Source organism: Sinocyclocheilus anshuiensis, unplaced genomic scaffold (assembly GCF_001515605.1).
Source record: "Sinocyclocheilus anshuiensis isolate Anshui unplaced genomic scaffold, SAMN03320099.WGS_v1.1 scaffold890, whole genome shotgun sequence".
Classification (NCBI taxonomy): domain Eukaryota; kingdom Metazoa; phylum Chordata; class Actinopteri; order Cypriniformes; family Cyprinidae; genus Sinocyclocheilus; species Sinocyclocheilus anshuiensis.
In genome coordinates, this window is record NW_015537986.1 from 807,570 (window position 1) to 823,855 (window position 16,286).

The 16,286-nt window shown below is 35.3% G+C and overlaps 1 protein-coding gene across 3 annotated transcripts in view; it reads right to left on the minus strand.

The window, feature by feature from the left end:
* avl9 (AVL9 homolog (S. cerevisiase)) overlaps nt 1-16,286 on the minus strand; it is a 55,764-nt gene that overhangs the window by 4,001 nt on the left and 35,477 nt on the right. For all 3 annotated transcript variants that reach the window (XM_016468834.1, XM_016468822.1, XM_016468828.1), the window contains exons 5-15: nt 15,437-15,508; nt 15,256-15,345; nt 14,734-14,800; nt 14,098-14,138; nt 13,912-13,950; nt 13,749-13,818; nt 11,776-12,239; nt 7,972-8,106; nt 6,833-7,052; nt 5,882-5,999; nt 4,818-4,871 (exon numbers count right to left, since the gene is read on the minus strand). In XM_016468834.1, the coding sequence (XP_016324320.1) occupies nt 4,818-4,871; nt 5,882-5,999; nt 6,833-7,052; nt 7,972-8,106; nt 11,776-12,239; nt 13,749-13,818; nt 13,912-13,950; nt 14,098-14,138; nt 14,734-14,800; nt 15,256-15,345; nt 15,437-15,508 (1,370 nt within the window). The remainder of the gene's footprint in view (nt 1-4,817; nt 4,872-5,881; nt 6,000-6,832; nt 7,053-7,971; nt 8,107-11,775; nt 12,240-13,748; nt 13,819-13,911; nt 13,951-14,097; nt 14,139-14,733; nt 14,801-15,255; nt 15,346-15,436; nt 15,509-16,286) is intronic.

Sequence of the window (16,286 nt, forward strand, 5' to 3'; positions counted from 1 at the left end):
CTTCCAGAAGTCCTCTTCTGACTATTATTAATTCGTCATTGTCATTAGGATATGTCCCCAAAACCTTCAACCTTCAAATTATTAAGCCTCTCATCAAAAAACCACAACTTGACCCCAAAGAACTAGTTAATTACAGACCAATCTCGAATCTCCCTTTTCTGTCCAAGATACTAGAAAAGGTAGTATCCTCACAATTATATTCCTTCTTAGAGAAAAATTTAGACCATATCATAGTACTGAGACTGCTCTCATTAGAGTTACAAATGACCTGCTCTTATCTCATCTGATCGTGGTTGTATCTCTCTATTAGGGCTACTGGATCTTAGCGCTGCGTTCGACACTATTGACCACAACATTCTTTTGAAAAGACTAGAAAATGATGTTGGCATTAATGGAAGTGCATTAGCATGGTCGACTTGATTGCATAGATACTATTTAAACTGAACTGAGCTGGATGAAGACATCACTGAATTTAATGATGAACTGCCTTTAAAAATTGAGTGTTTACTATTGTCATTTTGCATTAATGACACACCATTTTCCTAATTAATGCTGTACAGTTGCTTTGACACAATCTGTATTGTTAAAAGCGCTATATAAATAAAGGTGATTTGACTTGACGTTGTTTACGTCCAGTGGATATTCTCCAAAATGGCACCAGGGTGATGCGGAGGAGACGAATTGTTGAATAAAGTCGTTTTTTTCTTTTCTTTTGTGCACAAAAATTATTCTCGTAGCTTCGTATAATTGCGGATGAACCACTGATGTCAGATGGATTATTTTACAGATCTCCTTGCTACGTTTCTGGACTTGGGAACATTTCAGTTGCGTTGCTGTCTATGCAGGGTCAGACAGCTCTCAAATTCCATCAGAAATATATTAATTTGTGTTTTCCGAAGATGAACGAAGGTCTTACGGGATTGAAACGACATGAGGGTGAGTAATTAATGACAGAATATCCATTTTTGGGTGAACTAACCCTTTAAAGGCTAATATGGTCATTTCCAAAGTCCTGGCATCCAAACTCCACAGACTGGGAAAATCTGCAGCTGGACTCCGGACAAGGTACAAAATCTGAAAGCCTGGTGTTCCACCAATAATCTCATCCTTAACACCAGGAAGACAAAGGAGATAGTGGTGGATATTAGGAAGACAAGGAGAACTGATCTGAGTGTTGTGCTCATAAATGGCAAGGCTGTGGAGAGAGTGCCCAGTTTTAAATTCTTGGCGTTTAACATTACAAAGGACTTTCCTTGGGCTACACACACCTCCACTGTCATTGGGAAAGCACAACAACACCTTTACTTCTTGAGAAGACTGAAGAAAGCAAGATTGCCACAGTAACTTGTGAACTTTTATTTATGTGCATTGGAGCGTATACTGCCATACTGCATTACATACTGGAACGCCAGCTGCATGAGAAAGGAACAGAGGGCACTGCAATGTGTTATCAAAATGGCCCAAAACATCATCTGTTTCCAGCAGTCGACATTTACCTGTCCAGATGTTGGGACAGAGCTTCCAAAATTATCAGAGACCCCACCTACCCTGCACGCTACCTCTTTGAACTCCTCCCCTCTGGTAGGCTATACAGGACAATTTATTCATGTACTACAAAAATGAAAAATAGCTTCTTTTGCTAGAGCTGAACAACTGCTGAACAGTACTTGACTTGTCTCAACTACACACATACATACAATTGCACTACACTGCTCAAGCTTTTGTATTCATCTAGCTTATACTTAAAACCTGGCATTGGATTGGCTTTTGGATTTGTTGTTTTCAAAGGTTGGGTCTTTGTACAAAGAGTTAACATGGTCGTTGTCACAAATTCACTCAGAAGAAGAATTTCCAGTACTGTTAATAGAACATGCCCGTACCGGTGCATTCTGGCCCACTAAAAGCAAGATTTGCATGTTTACATAGAAAATACTGTGGGCATGCAACATGCATTTAATTTGAACTGGCCCAAAAAGTACTTCTACACACTTGAGCATTTTAACCTGATACATTTTGAGATCTGGTCACAATTAAGTCAAAAGTGTCTTGCAGTCTTTGTCAGGATTTTAGTGTATTTTACAGCATTTATTTTAATTTCTATTTTCAAAAGCTTTCAAGAGCTTTCTGCAGAGAAGATCCCAGCATCATGATGCACAGGCTTTGCTTTAATTTTAAACAACTAATCCTTTTTTAATATGTGACTTCTAAAAACATTTTGTTATGATTAAGGTGTCTCATATTTAGGAAATCAGTGCTTATGAAATATATTATTATTATATTTCTCAGACCACATTGCTAAAACTGCCCGGTCCTGCAGATTTGCTTTATTCAACATTAAGAAGATCAAGCCCTTTCTTTCGGAACATGCTTCACAACTTGTTCAAGTACTTGTTCTGTCCAGGCTGGACTATTGCAATGCTCTCTTGGCAGGTCTCCCAGCCAGTTCTATCAAACCTTTACAATTAATCCAGAACGCGGCAGCAAGATACATTTTTAACGAGCAAAAAAGAATGCACATCACTCCTCTGTTTACCAGTTTGCACTGGCTACCAATAGCTGCTCACATAAAATTCAAGGCATTAATGTTTGCCTACAAAACCACCACTGGCTCTGCACCCCTTTACCTAAATTAATTACTTCATACTTATGTGCCCTCTAGAAGCTTGCGTTCTGCAAGTGAACATCGATTTATTGTGCCATCCCAAAGAGGCTCAAAAAATCACTTTCTCTGACTTTTAAATGAAATGTTCCCTCTTGGTGGAATGACCTGCCCAACTCAGTCTGAGCAGTTGAGTCCTTAGCCATCTTCAAGAATCGGCTAAAAACACATCTCTTCCATCTTTATTTGACCCTATAACTCTAGCACTCTCTATTCTAACTCTATTCTTTATAATAAAAAAAAACAAAAAAAAAACTTGCCCCTTTTAAGACTTGCACTCTATTTATTTTCTAACTGCTTGTTTTCTTAAAAAAAACAAAAAAAAACGAACACTTGCTTCTCTATTCTTTTTGCATTCTATTTGTTTTCTTTTTATTTATTATTCAATTATAATTCTGACTTTCTGACCTCTGATAAACAAAAGCAAAAAAGGCCTCTAACACTAGCTTGCTCTATTCTTTTTCTATTCTATCTGTTTTCTTTTTATTTATTATATGATTTAAAAAAAACCTTGCTACGTGTACTGCATTAAGCTAACTGAGACTTGTTATAGCACTTGCATATCATTGCTCTTTTGTTGATTTTGATTGCTTCCATTGTCCTCATTTGTAAGTCGCTTTGGATAAAAGCGTCAGCTAAATGTCTAAATGTAAATGTAAATATTATTTTATATTTATTTGTCATTATTTTAGATTACTTTGTAGAGATAAATAGTCTTTGTCTGCTCATCAAAGAAACAAAAAAACAAAAACAAAATTAGGTCCACTTTTATAAAATGGTTTAAAATAACAAAACACAAAAACTTTCAAGTGGGGTGAATAGCTTTCATCAATTCTGCACATTCACTAGTGAACCATCCTTTGGAGATACGTTACACATTAGTTAGTTTTCACTGTTATAAATTTTAAGATCTTGCTGATTACATATAAAGCCCTGAATGGTTTAGTGCCTCAGTACTTGATCGAGCTTCTATCGCATTAAAATCCTTCATGTTTACTGCAGTCTCAGAACTCTGGCCAGTTGATAATACCTAGAATATCAAAAATCGACAGCGGGTGGAAGATCCTTTTCCTATTTAGCACTCAAACTCTGGAACAGTCTTCTAAGCACTGTTTGGGAGGCAAAGAAACTCACACCTAATCACATCTCTATAATTCAAATCCCTTAAGGTATAGTTAAGCTACATTATTTAGGATAGCTGGAACCAGGAACACTTCCCATAACACCCAAATGTACTTGTTACTTCATAAGAAGAATTGCATCTACGCTTACATACAGTATATAATAATAATATAACAATATAATATTATTAAATAACATCAATCCACAAATCTGACTTGTGATGTAGCCCCATAAATCACACTGTGTTCGCTCATTTGGCCAGAGGATATTTGGTCTGAGCTTAGCCTGGTTTCTTCCAAGGCTTGTTTCTCCATTTCTGTCAGCTGATGGAGTTTGGGTTCCTTGCCACTGTCACCTTTTGGCTTGCTTGGGATTTAAAAGACACTAAATATTCAGGAATATTATCGATTTGACGGCACTGACACTATCGGATGAGAACAAAACTTGAACTGAATTGAGCTGAATAATGACACTATTGTCTTGTGCATAGCTGTTTTATAGCTGAGTCGAATTAGTTTATAATTGACACGTTTGCATCATCATCAACACTGTTATTGAACTAAATCAACATTGAACTGACTCAAGCTGAATAAAGAAACTACTGTCTTCAGTTGAGCTGCTCATTGCTAAATTGAATCTTGTTTTATTATTATTATTAAGTGATGTATAATTAAACTTCACACAGTTATTGCACTGACCTGACTGGAGCTGAATAATGAATTGTCTTTTTAGAACTGCTTTACAATTTGGACTTGCCTTATATTGGAATTTGGCATCACAGATTCTGTTACTTTCCTGTTTAATATTGTGAAGTTGTTTTGAAATAATCTCTATTGTAATAAAGTGCTTTATAATTAAAAGCAACTTGACATGCACCTGACATCTACACAACATCATACTAGCAAAATATGCTGTCATTTTTCCCTGAACATATATTACTAATTAAACTAAAGTTCTATAGACAGAGCATATGGATATTAAAATTACCCAATAATAGAGTATGTAAACAAAAACATAATGAGTGTGTAACACTTACTGTGACAAGCGGATCTTCACATCAGCCACACTGTACTGACCCTGGAATGGATGGCTAAGAACAGAGTCAATAATAAGGTAAAAAAATCACATTTCCTGTGTTATAGTCATTTGTCAAAATTATTCTTAATTATTTTTTTTTTAAGAAATATGCTTCCCCTGCCATCAAAAGTGTAAAAACATTTAACTGAGGACAGTTTAAAAACCTCAACATGATCTGTAAAATAACAGCCAACTGAGCAACACATGCTATTAATGCATAAAAGATGACAAAACTTGTGTTACTAGAAATGATGGTAGTTGGTGAAGGAGGGTGCAAGTAAACATGTTTTGCAAATGAACACATTTTACTCTATAAATGAGTAAGTTTGTAACTTGTGTTTATATAGTACATTCATGCCCACACAAGGTCTTCTGAAGGTAGTTCACAGTTCTTTAAATGTTCTTCATGATTTGTGACCTAGTGTTATGAGTTGCTCATTTAGTGATGATCTTCTGTGTGTTGAACAGGTGAGACCAGAGACTATTGTGACACAATCTGACCAATTTAAAATAAATACTTAAAAGTAGCTACATATTAGCTATCAAACACGTTTTAAATAAGTTTTAAAACTATCTGTAAAAACATGAGATTCATAATAATAATAAAAATAATAATATTAATGCATATACAAATTTTAGTCTGATGCCCATGTTTTCTAAGGTTACAACCCTCCCAACCAAACTTGCAGTAGTGTGGTAGCTTGCAACAACAGCATTCTTTGTCCTTGACAGTAACTTTCAGTTTAGGAAGAAGTTGTAGATTTTAAAACTAGTAAACAAATATGGGAATAATAATAAAGCTCGAGATAAACAGTAGAAAAAAACATTGATTTACAAATGTTAAATCAAAATGTGGTATAACCATCCCCAGTCTCACATATTTTACTGAACAAGCTCGCTGCTTTTTAAAATATGGTTGACATTATTTTGGCATACTATAAAAAATAGTAAGCTGTATAAAGTAAGCAGAAGCTAGTATTCTATATGGTTTTGTCTCAGCTGTGTTTGACTCAGTTGACGTACCCTGGTGTGATACTGGCCATGGCTAGATGCTTGTTGCTGATCCACACTCTGTAGTTGTGTGTGATTTTCCAGGCGGATGTGAACGCAGTTCCATAATCTGCCAACAGACGCTCATGATCTGATTAAAAAATACAATCAGAAATACAAAATAAAACTTCATGTAATGACACAACATGACAAAACATGAACTGAACTGAATTGAGATGAACAATGACACTATTGTCTTATGTCGAGCTGCTTATTGCTGAATTGAACTTGTTTCATAATGAATGAATTTTACACATTTATTGAACACAACTGAACTAACACTGAACTGACTGGTGCTGAATAATGACACTATTGTTTTGCTACAGCTGCTTTAAAGCAGAATTTTGAATTTGCCTAATTTTTGAAGTTTCCATCATTGAATCTGTTACATTCCCGTTTAATACAAATGTGAAACTGTTTTGAAACAATCTCTATAAAAGCGCTATAAAAATTAAAGTGATTTGACTTGACATATGAACCTGGAGTAAGGTGTGCTCAGTTGGTAACTTGACCTTATTAAGGAAAAAACGAGCACTGAATTTCTGACCATGGCAAAACTGTGATACTCTAAGGCAAAGATAACTGTTTTAGATACTTTAAATAAATATGCCTCTGTGGGTAACACTCTCGGCTCACAGCAAGAAGGTCCACCCACGGTTTGAGTGCCGGAGACTAGGTATAAGAGCAATTGTGTATGTCTGTGACTGTATGTCTGTGCCTGTGGTCACTGTATCACATCACAAATTGAAGATAACAGATTGTCTCCATTTCAATACACACACAAAAACATTTCACCATATAAACCCTTAATCCATCACTTAATTACCATTGTTCATTGTTAATTAATGCTTATTCATAATACATACAGGTATTCTAATACATTTTATGCAAATTAATAATAGTTATTAGTGTGTTGTAATGCACCTTGTTGTAGAGCAGAAGATAACAGTGAGTGGATGTATAGGCCAAACTGTGCCCGTATCCACTCATCTCCACCCTCCCAGCCTGTCCCATCCAGAAACACATCCTCTTTGTTTTCAGTGACATGTTTTACCAGATAATCAGCGAATCGTAGATCAGCTGTGCTTAAATACAACATTTTGCGCAACTCTGGGTCATGGATCTGAATACGAGCTTCATCCACCTGCACACAGGCACATTTAAAACAATTAAAGCTCACCAGCTATAGAACATCTGAGAAGATATTTGGTTTAACAGCCTCATGGGTTAAAAACACATCATCTCTCCCTACAACACAGGTCAGTGCCATATTTCACCTCAAAATCATAAGGAAATCAGCCACAAATAGTGACTGGCTGTCATACAACTCTGACAATGATTCAAGGACATCAAGGACTGGTCATCAAGACACCATGATCCAAGTAGACTGCTATGCGTTTTCTAACATTAGAGGTGTGGAGGTTGGCATCTCCCCACATAAGAAAATCTTTTGTAATGTCTTATTTTTGGATAAATAATTTTATTTGAATCATATCTTCTCAATAATCTAGTCACAACAGTTAACAGCTCACCAGACGGGAAGATTACCACTGGATGTCGTTTTAAGTCATACACTCCTTTCTACTGAAAATGTTTGTCGGAGGAGATGATTTTATGCACTTGCTAGTATTGGCTATAGCTAAAATATCAAATCCCATCACTTTTGTCAAAATTTGTCCACTCTGGCCATGTATATTATTTAAAATTATTTTACATCATTTATTATCATTTGGGGGTAAAGATCTATGTTTCCAGACAGAATAATTTTTATGACAGTAATGAGAATCATCATGGAGAATAAAGAAAATTACAATCAAAAGTAAAACTACAGATGCATTACAGTAATGATAATTTAGATGACAAATTTTAATGATAATCATGCTTAATTATTGTCATGAAAATAATGTCACAATGCAAAAAATACACAGAACTCAATACGGTGAAATCTGAGCTGCACACATTCTTGATAGGCTTTGTGAGATTCATCCAATAATATCCCCTATGTCAGCCTCTATAATATTAGAGTGATTATGGAGCAAAGACAAAAAAGCAGATTTACTCACATCCACAATGGCATCACTCAGGTGGCGCTGCTGACGGAAGAGGATGTTGGTCGCTCCGGCAACAAAACCTCGAACACTTATGTCTGACAGCAGGTGGTGCTGTTGGAGTGCCATGTATGGCATGCACAGGTAACCCTGGAAACGGCAAAAGGCAATGAAATCAAAATGTTGAACAAATCAAACTGGCATGATTAATCCAGTGGTCAGGGTTTGGTTGGTTAGAAGTTAGTCCTGGCTGGTAGAAGCTCAAATTTAATTCAAGAGTAAAACATCTTTCTGCATTCTCATTCTTGTTGACATCTTGTCAGTTAACTTTGCTATTCTATGTGTATGTCTCCTTACATTTCAATGTCATGAGGGGTTTTTCTTGAGTTGTCAGTTCATTGAATTGCATATTTATGATTAACTAATTTACTGTGCTTCTTGTTCTTATTACATAGCATCAATAGTTTAAATCAATGTACAGTGGTTATAGAAAAGAATCACCCCCTTTAAAATAACCACATTTTGTTGCTTTGCAGCCTGAAATGAAGACATACACCGTTTTTGTTTTATCCAGCTGTATTTACTAAGTGCAACTTATAACATCCAAGTGAAAGATATAACACCAACATGTCAGTAAAAAAAATTAAAACAGAATCACTGAGTTGGGGGAAAAAAAAGATCACCCCCTCCTAAAAATGACTTGTAAACTCAATCAGGTGTAGCTAATCACCTTCTCAATGATAAACAAAGCCATTTGTCTTTCAACTGTGATCAGCTGTGCTCATTTTGATTAGCTCAGCATGAAAAGAGCTTTCCTGCAGCATTTCAGTCCTTGGTAGTTCAACTGAAGCAAACAATCAACTATAGCCCGATTCGGACGGTAATTGTTTCTCATATGGACGTCTGCAAAAATAAATTTACATATCACCTCAGTGATAAAACTCATGGATTCGGATGGCGATTTATTCACAGTGGAGAAGCGAGATCTGTGATCCTACAAACCCGGGAACGCGCTGCTCACGTGGCCAGTCACATGATTGTCTGCTGTAAATAAAATTAATTTTATTTACAAATGTATTCTTGTATATGTAATGTATTTAAAAATACTTATGTAAAATGCATTCTTATTCCAAGCATATTTTATAATATATAATCCTATTTATTATTTGATTATTTAAATCTCGTTATATATATTAAATAAAATATAGTTATATATATAGCTATAGTTGTATATAATTCTACGTGATCCTATATATCTGTTTATAATACACATTTTAAAATTGTATTGCATACCTGCTGCTGCCATAATAAAGACTGCCATAATGTTACTCACCTATCATTTCCCTCTGATTTTAGGAATAAATTATAAATAGGGTTAGGTTTAGGGGTAGGGATTGGGTTAGGTCTATATTTTTGGACAATATTGTTGATCCAGGAACATGTCTTACTTGCCAAAATCACGGCGATCAAGTTATGGACAGGCACAAGTCAGCAGATGGATACCAAAAAAAAAATAATAATAATTTCAAAGACTTTATCAATGCCTAGAAACACAGTGTAGGCTATTATTAAGAAGTGGAAGGAAAAATGGATGGGGCAAAATACTGTAAAATTCTTGAGAAAAATCTGCTGCCCTATGCCAGAAAGTGAAGAGTGGGCAAATATTGCAAAGTCTAGGTGTGCAAAGTTAGTAGAGACTACTAACCAACTCAGTTATTCTGTTTTTTTTTTCCTGACATGTTGGTGTTATAATCTTTCACTTGGATGTTATACGTTGCACTGGGTAAATACAGCTGGATAAAACAAAAACTGTGTCCGTCTTTACTTAAGGCTGCAAAGCAACAAAATTCTAAGCCGAGCAGAGCCGTACCATGCAGTGGAAAAGTGCCATATGATACCGGCAAAATATCATTTTGTCAGGGTAATGTCTTAACCTTGGTGTAGTTGTTTATGTATGCATATTGTAGTTATTTGCTGTGAGATTAAATTGCATGTTTAATTTTTCTGTTGCTTTGCTCAGAGACTAAATAATCTAGACCTACAGTGGGTACGGAAAGTATTCAGACCCCCTTCAATTTTTCACTCTTTGTTATATTGCAGCCATTTGCTAAAATCATTTAAGTTTTGAAGTGAATTAAATTTTGTACACATACCTTATGTACACATACCTTATGTCAGGGGTGTCCAAACCTGTTCCTGGAGGGCCACTGTCCTGCAGAGTTTACCTCCAACCCAACATGATGCGTTGGAGCTGGTTGAAGCTAAACACTGCAGGACGTTGGCCCTCCAGGAGCAGGATTGGACACCCCTGCCTTCTGATCAGGCGAATTGCCATTTCTGATGTGCAGCAGCAAGCTGTAAAGTTGTCACGGCAATTATTTTTTATGTTATTTTATGTTTTATAAGGAGACTTAGAAAAAAAAGTGTTTTACCAGTACAGTATTTTTACCAGTTCATATTTTTAATGTAGCGTTTAACTCTTGAATGAAATATCCAGTTTTCATAGAACTTGGCACACATGCAAGGAGTGATTATAACCTAAAGGGCTAGAATTACATTTCTAAAACCTTGACAAATGACAATGTAATTGGAAGTTTGATGTCATATAAATACCATTCTAAATTTCTACCATATTAAATAAAAATAAAAAAATACCTCAAAATACCTTTCTTAATAGCCTCATTTCTTCTCATCTCTCTAGAGTCTAGACCCTGGTAATAACTTGCTAAATTTTTGTCTTTATTTGATATTGCTTCTTTGTTGTGAAAGATAATATGTATTTAAATTTTTAGTCTGTTGTATTTAATATCTTTTTTTAAAGATATTAAATACAGCAGATTAATATCTTTTTTTTGAAGATTCTTTTCAAGGCTGAAACATAAACATTGCTGCTGAGGAACTGTGCTACACTACTACCTTCAATAAATTCTTCTTGTCATAAGAACAGTGGTCAAGCTTACTTATTTTATTTATTTTTATATATGTGAGAAATCTAATACATTGGCCACCCAAACGAGTCCTCAGCCAAATATAGAATCTATATCTAACAGTTGTCTTTGTTAGCCAATGCAGCCTGGAGGTAATCCAGAAATAACTAAAAGCAAATGTTCATACTGTGGTATTTGGATGACAAATAGTATATACAGTTCTAACATACAGGTGCATCTCAATAAATTAGAATGTCATGGAAAAGTTCATTTATTTCAGTAATTCAACTCAAATTGTGAAACTCATGTATTAAATAAATTCAATGCACACAGACTGAAGTAGTTTAAGTCTTTGGTTCTTTTAATTGTGATGATTTTGGCTCACATTTAACAAAAACCCACCAATTCACTATCTCAACAAATTAGAATACTTCATAAGACCAATAAAAAAAACATTTTCCATCTTTCCATCTTCTGGAAAGTATGTTCATTTACTGTACATGTACTCAATACTTGGTAGGGGCTCCTTTTGCTTTAATTACTGCCTCAATTCGGCGTGGCATGGAGGTGATCAGTTTGTGGCACTGCTGAGGTGGTATGGAAGCCCAGGTTTCTTTGACAGTGGCCTTCAGCTCATCTGCATTTTTTGGTCTCTTGTTTCTAATTTTCCTCTTGACAATACCCTATAGATTAAACTATAACTTAACACTGGACTTCAAGCAACTTGGGCTATGAGCTTCTCCACCCTTCCTCCAGACTCTAGGACCTTGGTTTCCAAACGAAATACAAAACTTGCTCTCATTAAAAAAATGTTATAATAAAACTTAACTTGAACAAGTGTAGTTTTGCTCTAAAGAGTATGGTGGATGTGGATTGTGTTCTGTGTGCACACCTTTGTAAAGATAGCGAGTGGTAGTCCATACTGGTCCTCTTGCAGCCCAGATACCAGGCCCGAGGTCAACATTCCTTGTCCTGTGGCCGACTGTGGCTGTACTGTTATTGGCAGTCCTGAATCTGTGTCAAACATATTTGAATGAGCTACGTCTACTTTCCCTTCCATTTCATCCATCACATGAGGCTCCAGCGTCTCCCATTCGCACTCGGAGTCCAGCAAGCTTCCTGCATGAGGCTGAAGGTAGTGTGTGTCCAGAGTAGTGTTACAAGGCTTTGATTGATCCGGCTGATCACTGACATCATACCTGCCCTCAAGCTCTTTTGATATGTTAGTAATATCTGTAGTAGACATAGAGAGTGATTCTTCGTCTGCAGATATGATTTCTGGTGAACTGAAGTCCTCTGAGATGCTCCTCCGGGGCTGATAGTGAGAGGAATCTGCCAGTCCATGCTCTATTATACCTACAAAATAAATAAATACTTTACAAAACTTAAGTAATTATGTTTACTCTTTAAAATAATTCCTTCTCAACTAACTAGTCTCACCTAGCCAGATATGTTGTCACCATAAAATTTGCTCCACTTCAAGAACTGGCAAATTAGGAATGCGTTTTACTTTGTTTATAATGTTCCATTTAGTGGCAGGCTTATTTATTATATAGAAGTGCAATGTCTTGATGGGCTGATGCAATCTTTCACAACATAAAAGTTACTTTTGGGAATAAACCAGTCAGAAACTTGATTGACAGAACAATGCAGCATGGGTTTTGGTTGACTTTTTGTGAGCTGCTGCAGCACAATCTAGTCTGTTCCTGGCAACAAAAGAACAATAAACACTGGGGAAAACAGCCTTGCTCACACTATTATTGATCCAGATATTTCAATCTTTACAAATCACAAAATGAAACTGTTATGCTAAATGATGGAAAAATATTAACAGTGCAATTAGTCTTACACATTTACATTGAGAAGGTGCCTATGTTATGTTGGACTGGCGTAAATCTGTTTGTTGATCTGTGCCACCAACTGAACTGGAGTTTCTGGTGGTTTCTACCAAACTGGAATGTGTCTTTTTCAACATTTTCAACTGTATAAAAGTGACAATACAGTACTAAGTTCTATTGCATAAAGCAGGATGCACAAGTTCTGAGTTTCACAGTAGGTTTAGGGTTGACAAAACCAAAAACCAAACAAATCCTACCTAGTATAGATCAGGTTCAGCAGGCCCACTGAATTCACTATTCTCTGTCAACTCAGTTTGATTCAAAGTTCATGATTAACGTAGCAAACAATCACAATCCTACCCCGAATAAAACCTTTTAGTGTAAACAACAGTAAAGAACATTTCATCTTGAGTCCGAAAAAACAGTTTGTTCAATATAAATTCAAACCTACCTGGGTAGTCACTGAAACTGGCATTGTGTAAAATTATTGTGTAAAAGTATTATCATTATGCTTATGCATTATGTAAATTATCATTATGCCTATTTAAAAGCATTATCATTATGCATATGAACATGATTTTGAGTTTGTCACACCTTAACATAAACACTAATACGGTTTAATGATAACACTTTTAAACAGACTTGACCTGTACTCTACAGGATAATTAAATATTTACATTTACTCACAACAGTCAGCTCACAAATGAGAAAAATCTCAGTGCTCTGCTCCCTATAGCCAGCCTAACCCTGGTTCAGTAGCAAACGTGCAATTTCTTTGGCAACATGTGCAGTCATTAGCATATTATAAAATGATTATCAGATCAAGTAATGTACAATTAAAAGCCAAAAATTGATTATCATAAAAATAGTTTGTATTAGATGATTTAACATTTTTAAGAATCTTGTTACTGTCAAGTTACTGTGTTATTTCTTAATTTCTAGGTCAGTGCTTCCTAAAAACAAAAGTTTTTAGTTTGAATACCACACCCACCAATTCAAATCTGGCACCAGATCACAACCTTTTTACCTGGAAACAATGACAGGACGGTCATCAGAGTTTCAACCAATCTCTTCACTGGAGTCACATAAAATAGGATCTATAGGGAGATAAATACTTGTGTAATTACGACTAGACTCATCCATGAGAATCCACTTTACTACAAAGTGTGTATTGAGATGGTAATAATGACCTTCTTTTCTAGCAGAATCAGTTTAAAGAGAATCAAAACCTACAGCAAATAAAGAGAAAAAACACAAGCATTTAGACCAAAGAGTTGCTTTGTAGAGTTTGCAAGTTACATAATAAAAATCAAAACAAATACATATTATGCAAAAGGATGAAGCAGAATTTAAAAAGAAAGTGTCCAGTCCTTTACCTTGTGTTTATAGTGCAGAATCAACTCTCGGGCAGACAGACCTTTAGTTAAAAAAATTATAATTGGAAAATAGGAAATTGATAGGGTTATATATACTACAGCCACATTTATTTCAAATCCTAATTTGACTTTATCACATCCCAGAGTTGTGTCATGAAAACACCATAAATAAAATTGGCTGTACAATTTCATAACTGGTGTTTGAGTAGTTATCCAAATACTCCTAAAAAACATTTAAAGATAACATGAAACGTCATTTGCAACCAATTTGACTTCCATAATGCAGCATATTTATGTATAAAATAAAATATCCTATTCTAAAAAATGAAGGATGGACTATTTTATCTATAAGTTTTTATTGGATGCTGAAAAGCAGGGGTTTCATTTCTTACATAATGCTGCAAAGTAGGCATTTCATACACTCACTTTTTAAGGAGGCTTTTTGTTTGGGATGTGTAGGATGCATTGATAAGTCAAACACAATAAGACCAAGAATGTGTATTTGGAAAGTAAATTTGGACATTACACTCTCCTTATCCAATTACTATCATTTAGAGGTTAAATGATCAATTATATTAGTGAAAAGCAGATTCTTGAATTACTAAACTATAGTAGTGAAAAGTGTTTTTGAATTACCCAGACAAATCTGTGACCCCTCCAGCGCTGTACAGCTTAAAGATCTGTTCATATGATCATAGAGCTCCTTCAAAGAACCAAAAACAAAAATACATGAAAGGTGCACTGAGTGATTCTTTGCTTCTGGCTAATATGACAGCCGTCTTTTTATACCGACATCTGTGTTGATGCAGCATTATACAAAAGCAAATATTTGCAGTTACTGTAAAAATACTCCGTTCAAAGATATATTTGACAACAATATTTGAATGATTAATTTATTCTGGAACTGAAAGTGGGCAGATAAAATACCCTTTTCACATACATATTCTGTTAGTTTCAGTGTGTTAATTTATATTATATTTACTGTTTTCTAAGGGTTTCTTAATTTTAGACCATTTAATTTTTTAAAAATCTGATATGACTGGAGTTCTACATCTTTAAACAAATCTTACAAAAATATTACGCATCTCATAAAAACATTTTTACTAGCTGTATTAGTCTTAATATATCAGACAATGAAATGTGTGTGAAAGAACTTGCCTTTAGGATGGAGATCTGAGAGAAATCTTTTTCTTCAAAGTAAGCGTGAGTTATGAGCTGAAGTTTAGCCTGTATCAGACCAAACAGTGGCTGAAACAACAATACATTACATTAATAATTTGCAGAAACAAGCAGGCATTTTTATGTAAATAAAGGCTTCTCTGCCATATACATGTCTTACCAATTGACTGAGAACACAAACACTCTTCTGAACCGTCTCTCTTGTGATATCTGCCTCTCGTACTTTTAGTGCCTATAATACAAAACATTAAAATATCAGATTAGACATAATGGGATTACAGTATCTATCAAAATACCTTGTTTATTTTTTTATTAAGAAGAAAGGATTCTGTTGCATTTCCTTGGATTGAGGAAACCATTTTACGTTATTCTTTCATTTTGACTTCATTCATTAAGAAACATCTCTTTTACTAATAACTGCATGGTATCATTATGATAGCATCAGACTACATTCTTCTGGCTTATGCTCCCCTGCACTACATCAATTAAAAATTAACGTAACATTTTAGATTAGGGAACACATTCACGATTAAAGGGTTACTCCACCCCAAAATAAACATTTTGTCATTAATCACTTACCCCCATGTCGTTCCAAATCCGTAAAAGCTTCGTTCGTCTTCGGAACACAATTTAAGATATTTTGGATGAAGACCGGGAGGCTTGTCACTGTCCCATTGACTGCCAAGTAAATTACACTGTCAAGGTCCAGAAAAGTATGAAAGACATCGTCAGAATAGTCCATCTGCCATCAGTGGTTCAACCGTAATGTTATGAAGCGACGAGAATACTTTTTGTACACGAAGAAAACAAAAATAACGACTTTATTCAACAATTCGTCTGCTCTGTCTCTCCGCATCACCGTAGCGCCATTTTGGAGAATATGCGCTAAACACAAGCAGCGTACGCTCTTCTGTGTCAGCCGCGCTGCACGGATGTGCTGTTTTCGTTCAAATCAAAGCATAAATACACGTAGAAAACGTATCCTTGTGTCGCGGCTGACACAGAATAGC